Source organism: Protopterus annectens, chromosome 1.part1 (assembly GCF_019279795.1).
Source record: "Protopterus annectens isolate FY-2018-M chromosome 1.part1, PAN1.0, whole genome shotgun sequence".
NCBI lineage: Eukaryota > Metazoa > Chordata > Ceratodontiformes > Protopteridae > Protopterus > Protopterus annectens.
The window spans coordinates 1,954,560,158-1,954,579,430 of record NC_056726.1 but is presented as its reverse complement, the minus strand read 5'-3'; the positions used below and the strand labels follow the sequence as shown (position 1 = coordinate 1,954,579,430).

General features: G+C 36.9%; 1 protein-coding gene across 4 annotated transcripts in view; it reads left to right on the top strand.

Moving 5' to 3' along the window:
* The window catches only part of LOC122813026 (CYFIP-related Rac1 interactor A-like), a 1,136,056-nt gene that overhangs the window by 478,737 nt on the left and 638,046 nt on the right, over nt 1-19,273 (top strand). The window contains exon 3 of one of the 4 annotated variants that reach the window (XM_044085156.1): nt 4,192-4,272. The exons of 1 other annotated variant lie outside the window; for it this stretch is intronic. In XM_044085156.1, the coding sequence (XP_043941091.1) occupies nt 4,203-4,272 (70 nt within the window). In that variant the 5' untranslated portion in view covers nt 4,192-4,202. Of the gene's footprint in view, nt 1-3,469; nt 3,955-4,191; nt 4,273-19,273 lie in introns of those variants that run through there. 2 more of the 4 variants (XM_044085145.1, XM_044085150.1) reach the window with 2 other exon arrangements.

Genomic DNA, 19,273 nt, shown 5'->3' with positions numbered 1-19,273 from the left:
ATCACACATGCCCATTAACTGCCCATTTACAAAAAACCTGCACACAGACCCAGATCTACAACAAAAATGTCTCTCTGAAACCAAGACAGACCATATAAATTTCCAAACATCTGTGTTAATGCAAAGTATCTACTGTCAGCAATCAAACAGTTCTAATGGGCTGCATGCTTCCTTTTCCAGGTCTCCACATACAGAGTTTCCTCACCTGTGAAGTGACACACCCCTCTCATAACTCCATGTGGTTGGCCACTCCCTCACACACACTCTTGGAATTTGTATATACCAACCTGGAGGTTGCTAGGATCTAGCTAAAAGGAAATGCTTGACTTTGACAATTACTTCCTTTCTCCAAAAATGATTTGATAACCCCAGTTTTATCATGCAACTTACAATGAAGAGGGCCATAAACCTTTTAACTTGCTTTTTCTGCCTTATTCTCACTACACAGTCCAAATGTTCAGTTAATATTATGTATACTATAGTAATGTGGGTTTTCAGTAGTTCTAATAAGTTAGGTGTCAGACTTTAAGGATATCGATGACATCAGAAATAACAAGTGGCAGTTACTAAATAGGATTAAGGCTATGAGCTGGTAACAAGCTTCTTCCTGTAGTCTTGAGTTTTATTCCCTTTGTCTACTCTGTGAGTCAGAATGAGCCATGACATTGCTCTGGGCAAATTGGGATGTCCTAGTAAATGACCTCCTGGACTTCATACTTACTACCTATGGACAAAATATATCACCTAGAAAGCATTACTAATACTATCTTAAAAGGGATATTTATTATACAATGGTTAGATATCTTTGAGAGGCCCTTTCTGGGTTATAAAATATTATGTAAACTGTTAATACACAATGCTCAGCCACATGAAAACATTATTAAAGTGAAACATTCTATAGAGGCAGTATAAGACTCTGAATATGTATGTTATTATGTAATAAGTTCACTTTTAGACAATGTCAAACATCTGAATTTTTATTCCTCTTCTGTTCGTCCCTGAAATGATGTTGTTAGATAATAACATATACCCTGTTGTGCCTTATTGCTCAGTTTAAACATTTCTGCAGATTTTATAAGTTTCAAGGATATTTGCTCAGAGAATCGCATCTTTTTATTTTGCTCCTGCTGGTTACAAGTCATCATTTTCTGCCTGTGATAGCACTGTCATTACCATAGCAATAGGATGCGACATGGTAAGACAAGATGGCGTCTTCACAACAGGAGAAAAGCAATATCCATTATGAGCAGATAAACCTAAAGGGAAGCAGATCTGTTTCACAGAAGGCACTTTTAGAATTTCAGAAAAGGACAATCCAATAATGTAACTTTCTAAATAATAATGTACAGCTGATATTTGCTGATACAAACTATTTTTTTCCTGAGAATAAGGAAATATTTTTACTGAGTAGTAGAGTGGAACACTAATGTGTGATACTGTTTTGCAGTATTAGGTCTCATCTTTTCTGTGATAGATTTGACTTTTCAAAAAAAAAGCATTATGTTCTGATGCAAAATCTTGGGGTAATGTCTGGTGGTTAAAAGCATTTATGAAAGACATATCAATGATTGCGAAACTGTCATTTTACAGAAAACAAGTATGATGTCATAAGGAGAGTTTTAAAATGTAACTGTTGTTCCTATTTCTGGTAAAAGCCTAATCTCCATTAGCTATCAGAGTTCCTACCACAAGTAGTTAAATAACACTTCCAATCAATGTTTTTTTTTTTTTTTTTTTTTTTTTTTTTGCAGCCTACAGGGATGTTAAAAGGAAAGTATAACACTGAGTACCAACTAGCAGTATGTTAACTGAGAGGGGATTGGGCAAGGCTGGTTCTGGACTTCTCCACAGTCACTGATTATGTCACACTGTGCAAAGATGCTAGAAAACTGGATATCGTGGTCCAAGAAAAGAAGACAAAAGTAGCATTGCTCATTGAAATCGCCACACCCAGTGACTACAGTGTCTTGCATACAGAGAGACAAAAAGTCATAAAATATCAGGATCTGCAGGCAGAAATGAGAGCAATGTGGAAGAAAGATAGACAGTTCCAATAGTAGTAGGAGCAACGGGTCTTATAAAAAAGAATTGACAATCTTATTTAAATATGTTACCAGTCCATATAACCCCATAAGAATTGTAGAAGGAGTTATTACTTGGCACATTGGGGGTGCTACGAAGAGCACTTTTGGCTGACATCAAAGATTGAAACAATACTAATTTCATGATCTTTAATTGTACTTTGACTTAGGAATGGGGTCCATTTCTGTCATAGTATTAGAAACCCAAAAGACTTGGAAAAATTAAAAAAATGTGAAGATACTCTGTTAGAAAGGAGGAACTTATAATATTTATGCATTTCCCTGTGACTTATGGCTGCTGCATTTTCTGTGTTGCATCCTTTTAAGTGAACTAGCACTACTTTTTTTAAGAAAAGTAGCACTCAATCTCACTGTATAATGTGTCCTGTTTAACACCTTAAGGTTATGCACCCTTAAAATCAGTTTTCTAGATCCAAAGTCACATACCATGACACATTCTCGACTGTCAGGTGTATTTCTCCATCTCATTACTGAAATCTACTTTTCCATTTTTTTCTAATCACTCTTATATAAAAACCTAAACTGCCCTTAAGCAATGTGACTCACAGTGCTAGCTGGTGAATGTGCTTCTCATGTTGCAGCAGTATCTTGTTGAGTTGATGACTTACTTTCTGTTGAGAATGGAGCTTCCAGCTATAGTAAAACTTCACTAAACACTCTTTTTCCATCACAACCATCTTGATGCCTGGTATTATATACCTGTTGTCATGAATTTCAAAAGAACTTTCTTGCAAACAGTAAGCACATGTATGCTCAGGTACAAATAGCTCTTAGCAGTGACTGGTATTGCCAGGAACATGGCCCATTTTACCTGGAAACTGAAGAGTTTCTTTCCTGTGCTTCCTTGGGACAATACCAGCTCAACCCTGTCATATGGCTCACTACCCAGTGTTATTAGTGTGTACTGCTATGCATTAGCTTAAGTATCCTAACAGTGCAACAGCAGTGACTGAAATAACTGTACCAAGGATGGGGTCAGCAAAGGACTCAAATACACCACGCAGTTTCAGTTTTAATTTACTCTGCTAGTTGTCATGTAGATAAAGATAACTGATTACCTTTAGTCTTGTTTTATAGCTGAAATCATTTTTAAAACACACGTAAACACACGTAAACACACACACACGCACACACACGCACACACACACACACACACACACGCACACACACGCACACACACACACACACACACACACACACACACACACACACACACACAAACCAGTACAGAGCACACCATGAACACTGGCATATGTCATAGCAAATAAAAGGCTGGGCTCCAGCTTTCACTTGCAGAACTGGTAGGAAGTCTCATCTTAGGAAATCCCCAGAGTTTTCTGTAATGTTTAGTAGTCCCAGAGTATCAGGCAGCAGACCTTGCTAATTTGCACATAGGAAATGTTGTGTCTTTTCTTGAGAGGAGGAAACTCTTTTTGCAAGTAACTTCTGGACAAGATGATGAGAATAAAGAAAAAAAAACAGCTATGTGAGCCTTCACTTATGTGTGGGGGAACCACAAAGAAGCAGGCACAGAGTAAACTAGCAGGTGACACAGCATGTTAAACTAACTGGGTGAGAAGCTTGTACACAGGAAGTTAAAGAAGCAGTAGCAGTCAGCTCTCTCGACCAGAACAGGCTCTAAAATAGAAAAACAGAAGTAGACTTAAAAAAGCTTGATTTCCGCACAATGTGAGGAAGGCAGAAACAGGCAGAACAAGTCAAGCTATACTTTGAAAAGGACTATAAAGAGTAACAAAGAATATCAGAGGTTGATTTTGAACTGATAAAAGCACAAAAAAGCAATACACAAGGATAAAGAGAGACCTTCGCAGGGGCAAGGAAAAAACAACTGGTAAGCTGCTTTGCTATATGCTGCTTATGAATGGGGTTTGGGCTAAATTCTTCAACAGCAGTTGAGGAAATATTGCAACCGAATGAGAGTAGCAGTGTAGGTTTCCAAAACATCTTTCCTAGTTCACAGTACATATACACTGTTGGAAAGACTGTGGTGTTGTTCACTGTCACATATCTCTTTGTTTTTAGTTGTTGTTTGCTTGTTTGTTTGTTTTTCCTGTTTGTTTTCACCTAGGTTCGCTGGCCATGGGCAACCTGATAAAGGTCCTTGGCAAAGATTTAGAAAACTGCCCTCATTTTTTCCTGGATTTTGAAAGTAAGTCATGTCGAGGGAGGAAGAAGCCTCAGCCAAGTGTCCAAGGAGTCGCTGTTCTTTTCTAAAACTAAATCTGAAGTGCAATTTTACTTAAAAAGGAGTTTTGGGGCCTTATTACCTCATACTTGACTTATTAACCTTTGTAGTACTACCAGTAGCCATCAGCAGAATGCAGTCATTTTCTGCATGTTAGTGAATATAAACATTTTCAGTGTAACCATTAAGCCAGAATTGTTAGTTTGTTTATATAAACCAAAACAGGGGTTGAGGAGGTTATACTGAGGGAATGATGAAGCACACAACAGTGTAGTAGTATGCATATGTTAAGGAACGTTAAAAATAGCAGGGCTGGTCTTCTAACTTTTTTATTTTAGCTTGTTTTACTGTTTTTCTTTTATCTCAGAAAGGCTTGACCAACATATATAACATCATATTAGTAAGGAGCCAGTTTCTAATCTACTTCAACATGTACTGAACCATAGTTACACATATCTGTAAATGCTATGTCTTTTATTACAAATCACATAAAATAGTTCAGACTTTAAATAATTTGTAGAACTGTTGTAAGCTGATTGCATAACAGCTAACACCTAAGCTCTTTGGTTTTGATGTCCAGTGCAGCTGTGCTGCTTCTGTTCTGTTCCTTGAGGTAATCTCACACCACTAAAGTCTGAGAATAAATTAATTAAAACAACCTTTGACACAACTGTATGCTTGAGAATTACCTTTCACACAACTAGTATGCTTGAGGATTACTGTAACTCCTCCCATTTATAGACAGACAAACACAGACATCAACACACACACACACACACACACACACACATACACACACACACACACACACATGCACGCACACACGCGTGCGTGCGCACACACACACACACACCTATTATGCTTGAGGATTACTATAGCTCTTCAAATTCACAGACAGAAAGATAGACGCACACAAACACACACACATACACACACACACACACACACACACACACACACACACACACACACACACAAACACACACACACACTCACACTCACAGAATCTTGAACACGCGAGTGCATGCACACACAATCACATGCGCACACGCACACACACACACACACACACACACACACACACACACACACACACACACACACACACACACACACACACACACACTGTAGTAAGTGGTGTGCAACTACTTTCTTCAAAGATAAAATTAAAATTGTTTAAGCAAAGTTTTTTACTCAGACTTTTGCTTGGTTAGACTTGATGTGGTGTTAAGTAGGAAAATTGTTGTATCACATAGTCTTGAAACATTCTGAGGCTTCTTTTGTCATGTGCAGAGCAAATGTTATATTGTCTTTATGAGGTCTGAGTAATCCTAAAAGTCTGTTAAAAGAGTTAGTGTAAAAGACATTTGGCAGCCGTGTTATGTGGTACAGCACATTTCTTTATGATAACTGTTTGCAGCACTGACATACTGTGATAGAAAATGCAGATATTGCTGAGTGTAGTAGGAAATGGAGGATAATCGGAAGACAGTAAACTTTAAAATGTCAAGTGAAACATTTAATACTTCATTAGTAGATCACTACAAAATGTTAAACATTTTACTACAGTTTTATATATTATTGTTACACCTATCAGTTATAAATAGTTGCTGCTTAAGAGTAACTCAAGGAGATGTATGCTGTTGTGTCATGAGTTACTGAGGTTAGAACTTAAGATGATCAGTGGTACATAATGTTATTATCAGTATAACTATGCTGTAGAAATGGTGCAGTATTATTAGTATAAACCAAGAACCATGCAGAAAAATGCCGTTGAGGATCCAAAATGGTAAATTCAAGGATGTTAATAACAAGATTGAATGCTTTCATCTCCCTAAGGAGACTTCATCAGAATAACCAGGAAACCAACCATCACTTATTTTATATTATGCTTCTAGCATTTCCATTGGATAATTAAAAACTTTGAATCTCATCACTTAAAAAAATTTAAAAGATACAGCATATTAAAAATACATATACATATAACATTCTAAGTCTATTCATTACTCAGTAAATAAGACTTACTTTACTTACAGAATGAAAATAAATAAAATATGTTAGAATTTTTCAGCCTTCATATTCAAAACTAGTGCTATAGAAACATAATCGTTAAGCCCTGGGGGGACAGTAGTACATAATCTAAGTTGCCAAATTAGCTCTCTATTGCACAGCCATCCCTTCCAGTCTCCACCTCTGCCTTTAACATTTACTTTCACTATTATATTTTCTCCGAGATGCCAAAGAAGAATGTTTTGAAACTATTACAGCTGGTAGACTGTTTGTATAAGGCATTATGCATTATGGTTGCTGTATTTAAAAAAAATTAAATGATGATTCAAAGGTTTTAATTATCCAATGCAGAGTGATACTAGTGTTTGAACCTAAGTAATACTGGTGAACACATAGGCAGATTACACAATTGTGGAATCACAGACATTGAATCATTGAATTAATACTGACTGTATATTATACCACTTAGATAGCAGTAGCCTTCAATGGATAGTGTATCTAATCACTATTCTGGAGAAAACATATTACTAAACAGTTAGCTACTAAACATTACATGGATAAAAGTGGCAGCAAATCTGTGGGTGGTAGGATACATGTTGTGAGACGGGTAAAGAAATGAGGACATCACAGTAGAAGCCAATGTAGCTCCAATTGCAGAGAAAACCATGAACTTAAATTCTATTTTACATTTAGTTATTTTGTAATGTTTCCCAAGAGCTTTTCTTTCATCATTAGGCAAATAGATTACAGTACTTCCATGCAGATACCAATAGTGTAGATGCTAAAGCTATTAAAAACATTATTTCAACCAATTGGAAAATGTTGAAAAGCTGTCTTGAAATTTACAAAGTAGCGGGGGAGCATCCTGTTTTTGTACAAAAAAGGGAAAAAGTTTAAAAAATATTTTCAATCAAAATTTAAACCCACGCAAAAGAAGTGTGTTAATCCTGACATGTTCAAATGTTTAAATTGTAATGTATGTAATTTCGTATTATGTGATGTTAAATAAGTTTTTATAAATGGTTGTAACACTGAAGTGAAAGGAAGGTAAACGTAGCTCAAAATCTGTGGTTTATTTAATACTGTGTACTTTATGCAGTTCATTTTATGTTGATTGTACCACCAGAGAACTGTATAAAGGAATATATGAGCACAAATATGCCGTGTCTGTTGTTGTCGTCTTTTGGCTTTTCCCAGTTAGGGGTCACCACACTAGAACCGCTAATGATTGGCAGTAGATTTTCACAAACGCCGAGGTGTCAGCTCGACGTCCAACCTTAAACGAAGGCACACCCATTTACGGATGTCTTTCGAACACCCACCCAACCACGGGGAGGACATGCAGATTCCACACAGAAGGCACTCCAGCTGAGAATCAAACGGGAGAACCGCTTGCTGTGAGGCAACAACGCTACCACTGCACCACCGCAGATAGGATGAAAAATATATGCTCTTGGGAAACATTACAAAATAACTAAATGTAAAATAGATTTTGAGTTTGTGGCTTTAAATGAGTGTTATCCATCTGGTCTAAACAACAGAGAAGATTTTGTGGCTTTTTTGAGAAGGAAAGGGTTAAAGCATTAATTCGCAATAGTATATCATGTGACCCTAGAGGTATAAATTAGCTTCTCTAATGGCATTAACCAGTCTGAAGAAGTCTTATCATTTGAGATGAAAGCGCTTACTGTTTAATGTGTTGTTTGAAGTAATACATTTTTCATTCAGTTTTATATCCAGCTTTTGTTTGTTATTTACCTCAGTTAGACTGGTTCCGACTGTTTTTTTTGTTTTACGTATAGAAAATAGGAAAAATGGAGATGTTGATGATAGTGATACTGATGATGTCTGAAAGGGATAAACAATGGGCAACAAGGAAATATTTTATCACATGGAAAGTTTAAAAAAGAACAGAACTGCATCAAAGAAAAGCCACTGGATTGTATCACCCAAGGGAAGAGTCCTTGTGAATACAGGAGCTAATGAAAGAGGTGATTAACTAGCATGCATAGTTTAGAGAAGTCTGAGGGGAAGAGACAATAGTGACCTTCCCTCACAGTTTGATGTTAGCTAGGAGTGAGAAGGTTACATTATCTCTCATACACAGACACACTGAACCCCCCCCCCCCCACACACACACACACACAGTAACTTACCAAACTAACAAAGCAAAGCAGGCTTTGTCCTCCTGAGAGTTTATGTAGACTTATGTCTCAGTAATTGTTGGTAATGTGAATCAACAGGTACAGAAGACTTTGAATATAGTGCAACATTATGGGTGGCATGCTCAACAAAAGCTGAGTCTGTGGTATGACGTAACAGATGTCTGCAGTTAGAATGGAGCTGATATAAGGGAGTTGCTTCCTCATAAAATTGTAACTCAAGTGTTACCAGAAGTGGTTTATGTTACATAATGTATAGTGTGAGGGTGTGTGTGTGTGTGTGTGTGTGTGTGTGTGTGTGTGTGTGTGTGTGTGTGTGTGTGTCTGTATGTGTTTTGTTATGTCTGTGTGTGTTTTTTGCATTTGCAGCTCTTTCAAAAACATGATGGGACATGATGACTAAATGTTTGCATATATGTACCACATAGAAAACATATTTTCATCTTCCTAGGGATATGGTTTCTGCATGCATATTTGAATGTCATCTATGTGGCTTTAGGGGTGTACACTTTTGTCATACCAAACCATACATAGTAATGAAATACATAATACCCATGCTAAAGAAAGTAGAAAACTTCTGTTTATCTCCATGTTGGCACACTGTTCATATAATCTACTGAGAATCTGATACTGATATGCTTGAATTACTATTAATGAAGGTACTATGGTACTATGCTTGAATGATATAGGCAGGTAATCATCTGACAATTTACACCCGATATCTTTGCAAGATTGCTAGTAGGTTGAGTTACTACATTGATATTTGAGACATGTTGTATTTGTATCATTAGTGATAGCCAGGATTCCATACTGAAAAATGTAATCATACTCAGTTTACATGATTATTAGTAGCAGGTGTGTGTGTGTGTGTGTGTGTGTGTGTGTGTGTGTGTGTGTGCGTGCATGCGTGCGTGCGTGCGTGTGTGTGTGTGTGTGTGTTTGTGCGATACACTGAGGGTCCTTATATTCCTAATATATCTGCACAATTATCAGTGGTGTAAAAAGAAAATATCAGTCTAGCCGCATGAGTATATAATTGGGAAGGGCTGACCTTCCAATACTCTAAACCTGGAGTCTTGTAAGATTACATATAGAGGAGGTGCAAACTTATGAAGATCTAATCCTGTTCACCTTATGTAATTTCTGAAGTTGGAGCAACATGCTGATAATTCAATACTGGGGAGCAGCGAGATGTGTGATGAGGAATAATACACGGTTTGTATCCTAATTTGTAGTATAGTTGTATGATCTCTGTTGAAAATGTACTCCTAGAACAGACAGGTTGAAAAGAAGACAACAGCGATCCAGAGTAAACACAAAACTGCCGCCCTTTATCTTTTGGCTTCCAGCTAAGCATTTTAATCTGTAAGAACAGATCTGGTACATAAGGTCTGAGGAATTCTGTTCACAGAGATGAAAGCTTGAACCTGGAATCCTAAAATAGAGTCTCGTAGTTTTGCTGAACACTCCAGAATGCTTGACTTCTTTTAATTTTTTTCTTAGCCATGAGCATTGGGTTCTCACAGTTTGATCAGGATTGCCAGTAATAATCTGTTTTTAATATGTATTCATGATTACCTTTTACAGACATTGATTGGGCAAGCTGATAACAGTTTATCCTGAAATCTTTCTAGTATATTATTAAAGGCATTCTAGTGGCATTTCAAGGTAAATTTAAACAGTTAGTTACTAATGGGAAGTATGCTTTTTAATAATCAAATAATAGTGCATTTATGTTATCCAGAAGGAAAGATGTAATGTGTTCATAACTTTATGCAGCAGGCCTGCCTGTGTTGCATGACTACTAACGTTGCCTACCCTCTAATGTATGGTTATACACTTTAAAAATGATCTAAAATTGCTTGCAAAATGAAAATACCTTGCATATTCCAATCACCAGGTAGAAAGCAGACATAAGGAGGTGTATTCAGGAATAAAATTATGGCTTATTTCTTTGATACTAAACAATAATCTATTCCATTTCTCAGATATTTCCACTTACTTTTCGTAAGTAACAGTAAAAAGGATTGAATTTTGTCAAAACAATCTCAAAATTGCTGGTACCATTTCTACTAGCATTTATATTGGTAGTGTATGCTGCCGCATAAAGCACCCATGACTATTTGGAATGGCACAGACTGCACTCCTACCACTCAAGCAATTAGAGCCCTTTCCTTCATAATTATAAATGCACTGTAGTAACATACATATTGCACTTTTCATATGCATTATCAGAAACAGTTAAGCTTTCTTAACACTGGTGTTTTTTGGTTAAAAAATGTATATGTTGTAAAAAAAGATAAACTTCTTAACACTTTCTCTAACATGAGAAGTAATTGTAACAGCACTTAAGGAGGTGATTAACAATTGTTATGCAGCCCCAACCACTGTTACAATCAGGTCTTCTGTTAGGGACTAACAGCTGGCAAAGAACAGTGGTAGTCCATGCCCCTATATTGTCCCTGAGTTTGTCTCATATTTCTGTCCCATCTCATAAATTATTCGATTTTCTGGCTTAATTACTCAGCATTACAGTCAGTCAACAAAGCCAGACTTTAGAGTTTCATTGTTTTATTCTTCAGAAAATGCATATCGATGTAAAGCCTGGTGTTCTATTAACATTTTACAACTGTCTCTGATTTTGATCCTTTGTGCCCTCATTATTTATGGATTTAGCTGGAGTTCTTAAGCAGAGAACTTGCGAGGTGTGTTATTGTCTGTTTGGCAGCTGTAAGTGTTTTACCAGCTTTCAGAGACAGTAAAACACTTCAGGTGCCAACATTTTTTTTTTTTTTTTGTAGTTTGTAGGACAGAAAGCTACAAGGACTACAGCAAATTATGACCGGATCAACAATCATAACCTTTTATTATGCTTTTTCAACATACATGTGTATATAGATTCACCACTTAAAATTTGATTGAGGTGAATTTATTTGCATCCACATCTTGAACACATAATAAGTTGTTAATGATCAGAAACACAGTCATAATCTTCATATTATCTATTCTCCTAGGCAGGTAACTCTAAAAGGAAAAATGTGTTAGACTTTTGGATTGATGCAGTTAAGTCCCATAGCGAGAGAGGCAGAGAGAGAGTGGGGGAAAGAACTTTTAAGAAGTAATATCGCTACAAATAGTGTACTTTATCTAAACAGTAAGGTGAGCATTTGAGTATTGTGGAAAATGGGTATTTTATATATGTACACATACAGACACACACTCACACACACACACACACACACACACGCACACACACACACACACACACACACACACACACACACACACACACACACACACACACACACACACACACCACACAAGCATTTATATATATATATATATATATAGATAGATAGCAGCAGGCTATATTAAATCATCAAAGGATCACATTGTCAAATGGCATTTCATCGGAAAGGCCTTTCATCAAACCCCCACACCCCCTGCTAATTATGTATACCAACTACAGTGAAGAAAGGGCAAATTTCCTGATCCTTCCCATAATGCAATCTCAGTGTTTGATAAAATGCCGTTTGAAATGGCATTTGTTGATTTAATTTTTTCAGTAAAATAATAGGGACCTGATAGATCTTTCTCTATATATCTGTCTGTCTGTTTTTCTATCTATCTAGCCATCTTGCATTGCCTATCATTAGCATGAGGTGTGCTGCAACGGGAAATATTGGGAATTGTCTTCTCAAATGTGCTATACTTGACTCCTATTGCATTGTGATGCATTGATTTCATATTTAATAGCAATCCAAGACCTCTTCTATACCAATATTAAGGCTCATGGTAAAAAAACAAACTATAGAGAAAAACAATTATCTGGATGGACAGATGGAGATATTTTAAATGACATAGTTTAGTCAGTCTTTACTAACTGCTTAGAGTTATGGAAAATGAAGTTTTGTATCTGATAGTTTAGCATGTTTCTTCCTACTTTGACAGAGTTGCTAATTGAGCAGGCCACGCTTTGATGTGGTGACATAAGCACAAACTTGCTCTTGCTTGGCGAAGGCTTTTGCTTTACCATTAAATGAAGACAAGAAGTTATTTTTAGCAGGAGCAGAGCCACAGACTGACCAGAATTCAGTGATATTTACTGACTGCATGCAGCGCAGAACCCCATGACTCACATTCTTAAATGGGGAACTCTGCAGTGTATCACTGAGGGAAGTTCATATTTATTTCACACTCATCATGCTTTTTATAAAAATGAAGTTAATTCCATTTTAAAAGAAAAAGACATTCAAGCTGCAAAGAAAAGATCATAAGAAATGCAAGCTGTCACATTCTAGTGTTGTGACTAATTTAAAAGCAAAGTACCACAAAGTTAAAAATATGGACTTAAGTAATATCATACAGACACTTACAGTTAAAAGTGGAATAGAGGAATGTCAGTTACATAAATATTCACTTGTACATTATAATGTCATTCTGTTGTCAAAATATAACCCAATGAAGTACCTGTTTGTTTGTTTGTGTCTATCGTCTTTTCCCGGTTAGGGTTCGCCACAGCGGAACTCCGGTCCGCTAATGATTGGCAGTAGATTTTCATGTGCTGGCTTGCCGGGCCTAACGCACAACCTTCAATGAAGGAATGCCCATTCACGCATGTCGCCACACAGAAGACGGTCTAACTGAGAATCGAACGGGCAACGTCTAACTGTGAGGCGACAATGCTACTGCAGCACCACCACTGCAGTGTCAATGACGTACCTGTAATGAACGTATTTAATTAGCTTCCTGCTGCTCAGGACTGAAAGAGTTAATATTCTTCTGACAAATCTGTAACATATAATGCAATAACTAAGTGATGGCTGTTTATTCCTGAGCCTAGTTTCAATTGACCAGAGTATGTGCTGGTTAACTGGTTCTCCATCAGTCTGTAATTCACACAACATAATTATTTATGTAAATGTTTCTTAATGTGGTATGTGATTTTCCTTCTCTCAAATATATCCACGCACACCCCATGCCAAAATGCAAGGGAAAATGCAAATTACCTGGGTAATATAATTATATGATGTATCCGAATATTATACGCTTCCATGACTGGGTTTGCTTAGATGTTCAAGGCACATATGAAAAGGTCACCTGTGTGCTCAAGAAACATGCATGAAAACTTGGACAATTAACAATGACATATAACATGTGAGTACGCGGTGGAAAAATTACACTAATAAAAACTAAGTCCATGATGTAGAAAAATAAAACCCTGACTATGACCCAAGTCTAGGTTCACTTAGTGGAACAGACTCTGGAGTAACCAATGAGCAGGCATAGAAAGGACTGTTTGTATATAATTTTAACAAAATGGAGATATTCTACTCTGCTTCAGTTCTTACTTCCATTGCAGTCAGGGAAAGTGTCGCAGCATTATAGAGCAGGGTGTGTATTTATTTATTTATTTGCAGTTGGTTTACCAGGATAGTCCATTGGGTCAAAAGAACCCGTTTTCAATGGAGTCCTGGGGAGAAAAAGTTCCAAAAAGTAAACATACAGACTAGGTACATACAATAGAGAAAGCTCTATAAGCAAACAAACATACTAGGTACATACAATAAATTACTAAAGATACTTATACAATTTTAAAAGAGAATACAGTCATTGAATTCACATTTGAGGTACTTTCCACAATGCAATCTTATAGAAGTAAGTAGAATAAATGTGGGGTGTGTTAGGGCTAAAGAGGTAGTTAATTTGTAGAAGGTAATTGTTTATGTAGGCATAGTTAAGTAATATAGGAATGAATTGGAGATGAAGAGTACCTTGATTTTTGACTTGACTTAGCACTCTCGTGAGAGTTAGGAGAATGTCACATGTTTCATCGGGCTGGTAATACATTTTTATTTTACTGTTTTTATTTTATTTATTTAGTTTTGCTTTTGTTTTTGCTTGCCAGGTTTGTCCAACTGGGTATAGTCAAAAATAGGAGGCTCAGTGAGAAAATCTCCCACATATTACACACATTTTTAAACACACTCAGAAGTATCCATGAGCAGACATTAAATAATATACATTAACAATTACACATACATTTCATAATTAGATTACATTCATATAAAAAGAGGCAACTATTACAGTATAAAAGATACTTATGCATTAGTAGGTGTTAAACAGTGAGCATTTAAAGAAGTGTATTAGTGCATCTGATAGATAGATAGCAGACCATGTGATTAGTGTTTATAAATTCAAAGAAATGGAGGTGAGAAAGGGAACTAGGGTGGGCAATAAGCCACCATAAAACAATGTAAATAGCTACAAGACACTACTAAAACTATTCATCCATAAGATGCCCCTTCTTGGCTGCAAACACATCAAGAATAGCAAAAGTAAGGTGTTTGTCTAGCGAAAACCCTAGCAGATGGTATTTTTACCTGAATGATGGCTCTCCACTAGTAGGCACTCTTGTCCTGTACTATTTCCTTTTGTAGTATAGCCACCAAGAGGCAAATATCAGGTGAAAAACAAAGACTTCTCCTGCATGGGTTGATGTCATGTGTAATGAAAGGGGTGGCAAAGGAATGAATGGACCAATGGACCAGGCCTTGAGGGATCTGAAGTTGTCAAGCAAAAGGATGAGAGTGGTCAGAAAGAAAACAATATAAATGTTCAGTTATTATGCATTAAAGCATTACATAAAATTAGTAAAGCTGCAATTGAAAATAATGTTTGCTTGTTTCTCATTGCTATCTTCAACCATTAAGTAACCAATGGAAATATAATATATTCTTAACCCCTACTTAATCTCAAAAGTAGTCATTGTAATGCTATTGGGCAGCCATAGCCCCAAGTACCTACAGGCCTATTTGTCTCTCTAGACCCATATGTAAAGCTATGGAGCACACTATCATAGACTTCATAATTTGGAATATACTATCATAAACTTTATTTATCTGGACATTGAAAATCTCTTAATCATAGACCCTCACTAGTTTGGCTTTGTCAAAGGAGCGTTCTGCATCTTTAACCTCATTAATTTCTTTGAAACATAACCAAAGCAGTAGACAATGGTTACACAATCCATACATCATATCTAGACATGGCCAAGGCTTTTGACACTATTCCACATGCAGGCATTATTGGAAGAATTGTAAATCTGGATACAGATCTTTACATAGTGTGACGGATAACTAACTAGTTGTCTGACAAAATCCATATGATTAGAGTCACAGGTGCCACTTCTGAAAGCAAAAAAGTTACCTGCAGTGCACCACTGGCTCAGTTCTGTGCTTTCTCCTGTTTGGCATCTATTTCTCCCAATTTCAAGCCCGCACTCCTGGTCTTTGGTTAACTAAGTTTGCAGACAGCTGTAAATTGGGTGTTGATATTTGATCTTTATCTGACTCACAATTGCACCAGCATGGGTTAAATCAGGTTAACAACTGGTGCAAAGACAACGGTCTCAGATTAAATTTAAAAAATGTAGCATAGTTCAGCTTAGTAAACAAAATAGCTTTACTTAACATATAGGTGATGTAACTCTCCAGCCAGACACTGTTGTAAGGGATCTAGGCACTCTTGTTGATAATTCCTTATCATTTGACCATTATGTCTCCACAGGAGTTCAGAAAGCCTTTTATCTGGCTCATCTAATTTCCAAATGCATCTCCAGTAGATCCAAAAAAGTCTTAAGTCCCCTTTACTCAGATCTTATTGGACCCATTATTGAATATAATGCACCTTTTGGCATTACATAACTTGAGAGATCTCAGAAATTCATAACTAAAAAGATCGGTGGCAGCAAAAATATTAGGTAGGAGAGACTAGCAGACCTTTCTCTGTACTCAGTCTCTTATAGACTTTCTATAAATCTGTGTCTAGCTTTTCAAGCAATGAAAGATCCAACCTTATTTGACCTCCATTGCCTTCACAGAATTAATGTTACCTCGAATTATGGGTTAAAGGTGCAAAAACTTCATCAGCAGATAAATAATGTACATTGGCATGATCGATTCATATCCCAACATAAGCTCTGGAACAAACTCACACTACACATCAGAGTAGCACCCTTGCCACCTTCAAGGTAAATCTAGCTAATTGGATGGGCAGCCTCAAAATCTCCCCTGGTCTGTCTTGTCTTGCTCTCCTTGAGACTAGAGAGAACTATTGAATATGTTTTTCAGGCTAGGCTTGGAATGGTCTTCAGACTGATTACCTAGTACTTAGCTATGAACCTAAGATGGAGAATCAACAACTAATAAAGATATCAGTGTGGCAGCTCTTGTCTTTGGTAAACTGTTTAATGTGAGATAGGAAAGAAACATTAGGAATTTCAAATTCATGGCAATAAGTGATTAGGTGGCTGCAACTACCTGCACAAGCTATGCAAAATCAGACTTCATTCTACACTTATGTTAGTCAAAGTAACCCAAACCTCAGCAGACCAGACGATAGTTGTGCTCAAAATGGCAAGAGCTAGATAGGGAAAGGTGGACTTAAATATCTTGTCCAGTGGGAGAATCCCAGAACTTGCTTGCTAACCCTTTTCCCAAGGAAATCGTTTGCAGTGTGCATTTGCCTTGCACCCAAAAGTCGTACTGTGGAGTCAAGATCAGTATTCATAAAATATAAAGAAATACAAGTTCACATGTAATATCAGAATTCTTACTAGACCTTCTAGTTTGTAAGTTTGATACTTGACATAAAGCTACTAACTTTGTTGCACATATATCAAGAGACACTTTCATAAGGATTCATAAGCTATATTAACCTGTGGGATGGTAAAAGTCCTGCAATAGTGATGTGTCTTAATTAGTATGTTAGGCAGAATGGACACAGAGTTGTGTATTATGTTGAAAAGGGATATCTATACCCCAGGGTCAGCTTCTTCAGCAATGAGTTATAAAATACGGCTCTTGGATAATTGCCTTGCCCTTACTGCATTAGTCACTTGTGAAGTACCCAAATACTCATTTCAGGTATCAAATCCTATTCAGTACAAGTCAAAAATCCAATAATAGATTTCAGGTAGTCTCAGTTGCACAGAGAGATGGAATCCTGTCTGTGACCTAGGTGACTTGAGTTTGATTAGCAGTCCTGGTCCTTGCAAATTGGTAGAGGGAATAGAAATGACTGATATTATTCCCACACACGTATCCCTGTAAAGGGAGGGAATTCTTGATTAGGAGTGCACCCCATATTGTAGTCTGGCCCTGATACACTGGCATACTTCTCACCGAGAGAAAATCCACAATGATGACTGAAAGTGGTGAGATAGTGAGTCGAGTATAAAAGCAAAAATGCAATCCACTATTGACAGGATGATGCCAAATTGGCTTATGTTGATCTGTTCACATCATCCATATACCAGGATTTCAGAAATTAACATTTCTTACCTAAAAGAATGGAATTGTTACATATTTTCTGCTGTAATGTTGTTTTACTCTTAATGGCCATCTAATCTACTCCCTCACTCCCTTTTATTCTATTGTTAACTTTGCAAACTCTATACAGTCTCTATTTCTTTTTCTAGTTTTATTCTTATTCTCCCTATTGTCTTTCTGTGCATTTTCCATTACCTCACCTTGATACACTCTCATTTATAAGCACTCTAATCCCATATACCGCTTTATTTTATAAATGTTTCCTTTGGTTTTACAACTGTAGAGCAGCAATGCAGTGTCATCAGGCAACCCCAACTAAGACTTGATCCATTTCTCATCAACTTAGCAGCCATTTATGTAAAAGTGGTTGAGGATGTCTATTGACAATCTGTTCTCCTAACTGAGCAAATCTTTAACCCATGAAGGGAATCAGCCGCTGTACACATTTTAAAAAATTAGCCCCAGTTCTGCTTCTTGTCTACTTACTGTAAGCTCAATACAAGGTACAGGTACAGCTGTCAGGTACATCGATGCATGCATAATGAATATCCAAACATTGTGTTACTTAAATCTACTTGCTAAGACAAATCATAAAAAGAAGAAAAACAATCATTCTAGAGTGTTTATTGCATGTAATTAAACTATGGACTGTGTAATTAGAATTAACTGCAAAATTTTTCAAGTCTATAATGCTGGTTACATGCATAGGTTCATAGGCAAGTACAAGGCTAGCTGCCCTTGTGGGCTATTTTAAGCCTAGCCAATTTATCTTCAGTGAGAATCAAACCCTGTTGCTCTTCACCATGAGATAAACACTGTAACCATTATGCCAAACCACATTATAAAGGGATTTGCCCAACAGGGAGCTCAAACCCACAACCTGGAGATTAAGAGTCTCAGCCTCTACTGATTGAGCTAGCCAAGCTATTAACATTTACAGATAAAGGTTCATAGATTAGCACTTGGCTAATTGCCCTTGTCGGCCATTTTAAGTCTAGCCAATTGATCAAACCCTGCACCTTGTGTCTTTTTAAGGTAAGCACCTTAACCATTATGTCAACCTTACACATTTAAGATATATCCAGTCTGTTTTGTAATATTTGTGCTCACAATACACAACTGCAACCTAGAAGTGCCTTGTTCTAATCCATTCAGCATGGATACAGTCGTTAAATACTGTCTTACAATTTCACATCACCCAAAATTCAAGAAGTCTGTCTTGCTTTATCTCTACACTCACCCTGCACATTTCCCATATAGTTGTGTACAGTTACATAAACTACCCCATCATTTCACTGGTGATCTCCTTATTGATTTTTAATGTCTTCAGTTCTCACTGTTACAGTACCACCCAGATCTCTTCTAAAATGTTGAAGAAAAAACGACCAATATCAAACTGAGTTCATCTAGCAACACACCTATTGAACCTGCAGATAACAACTTTTTTCCAAGGGACAAGTC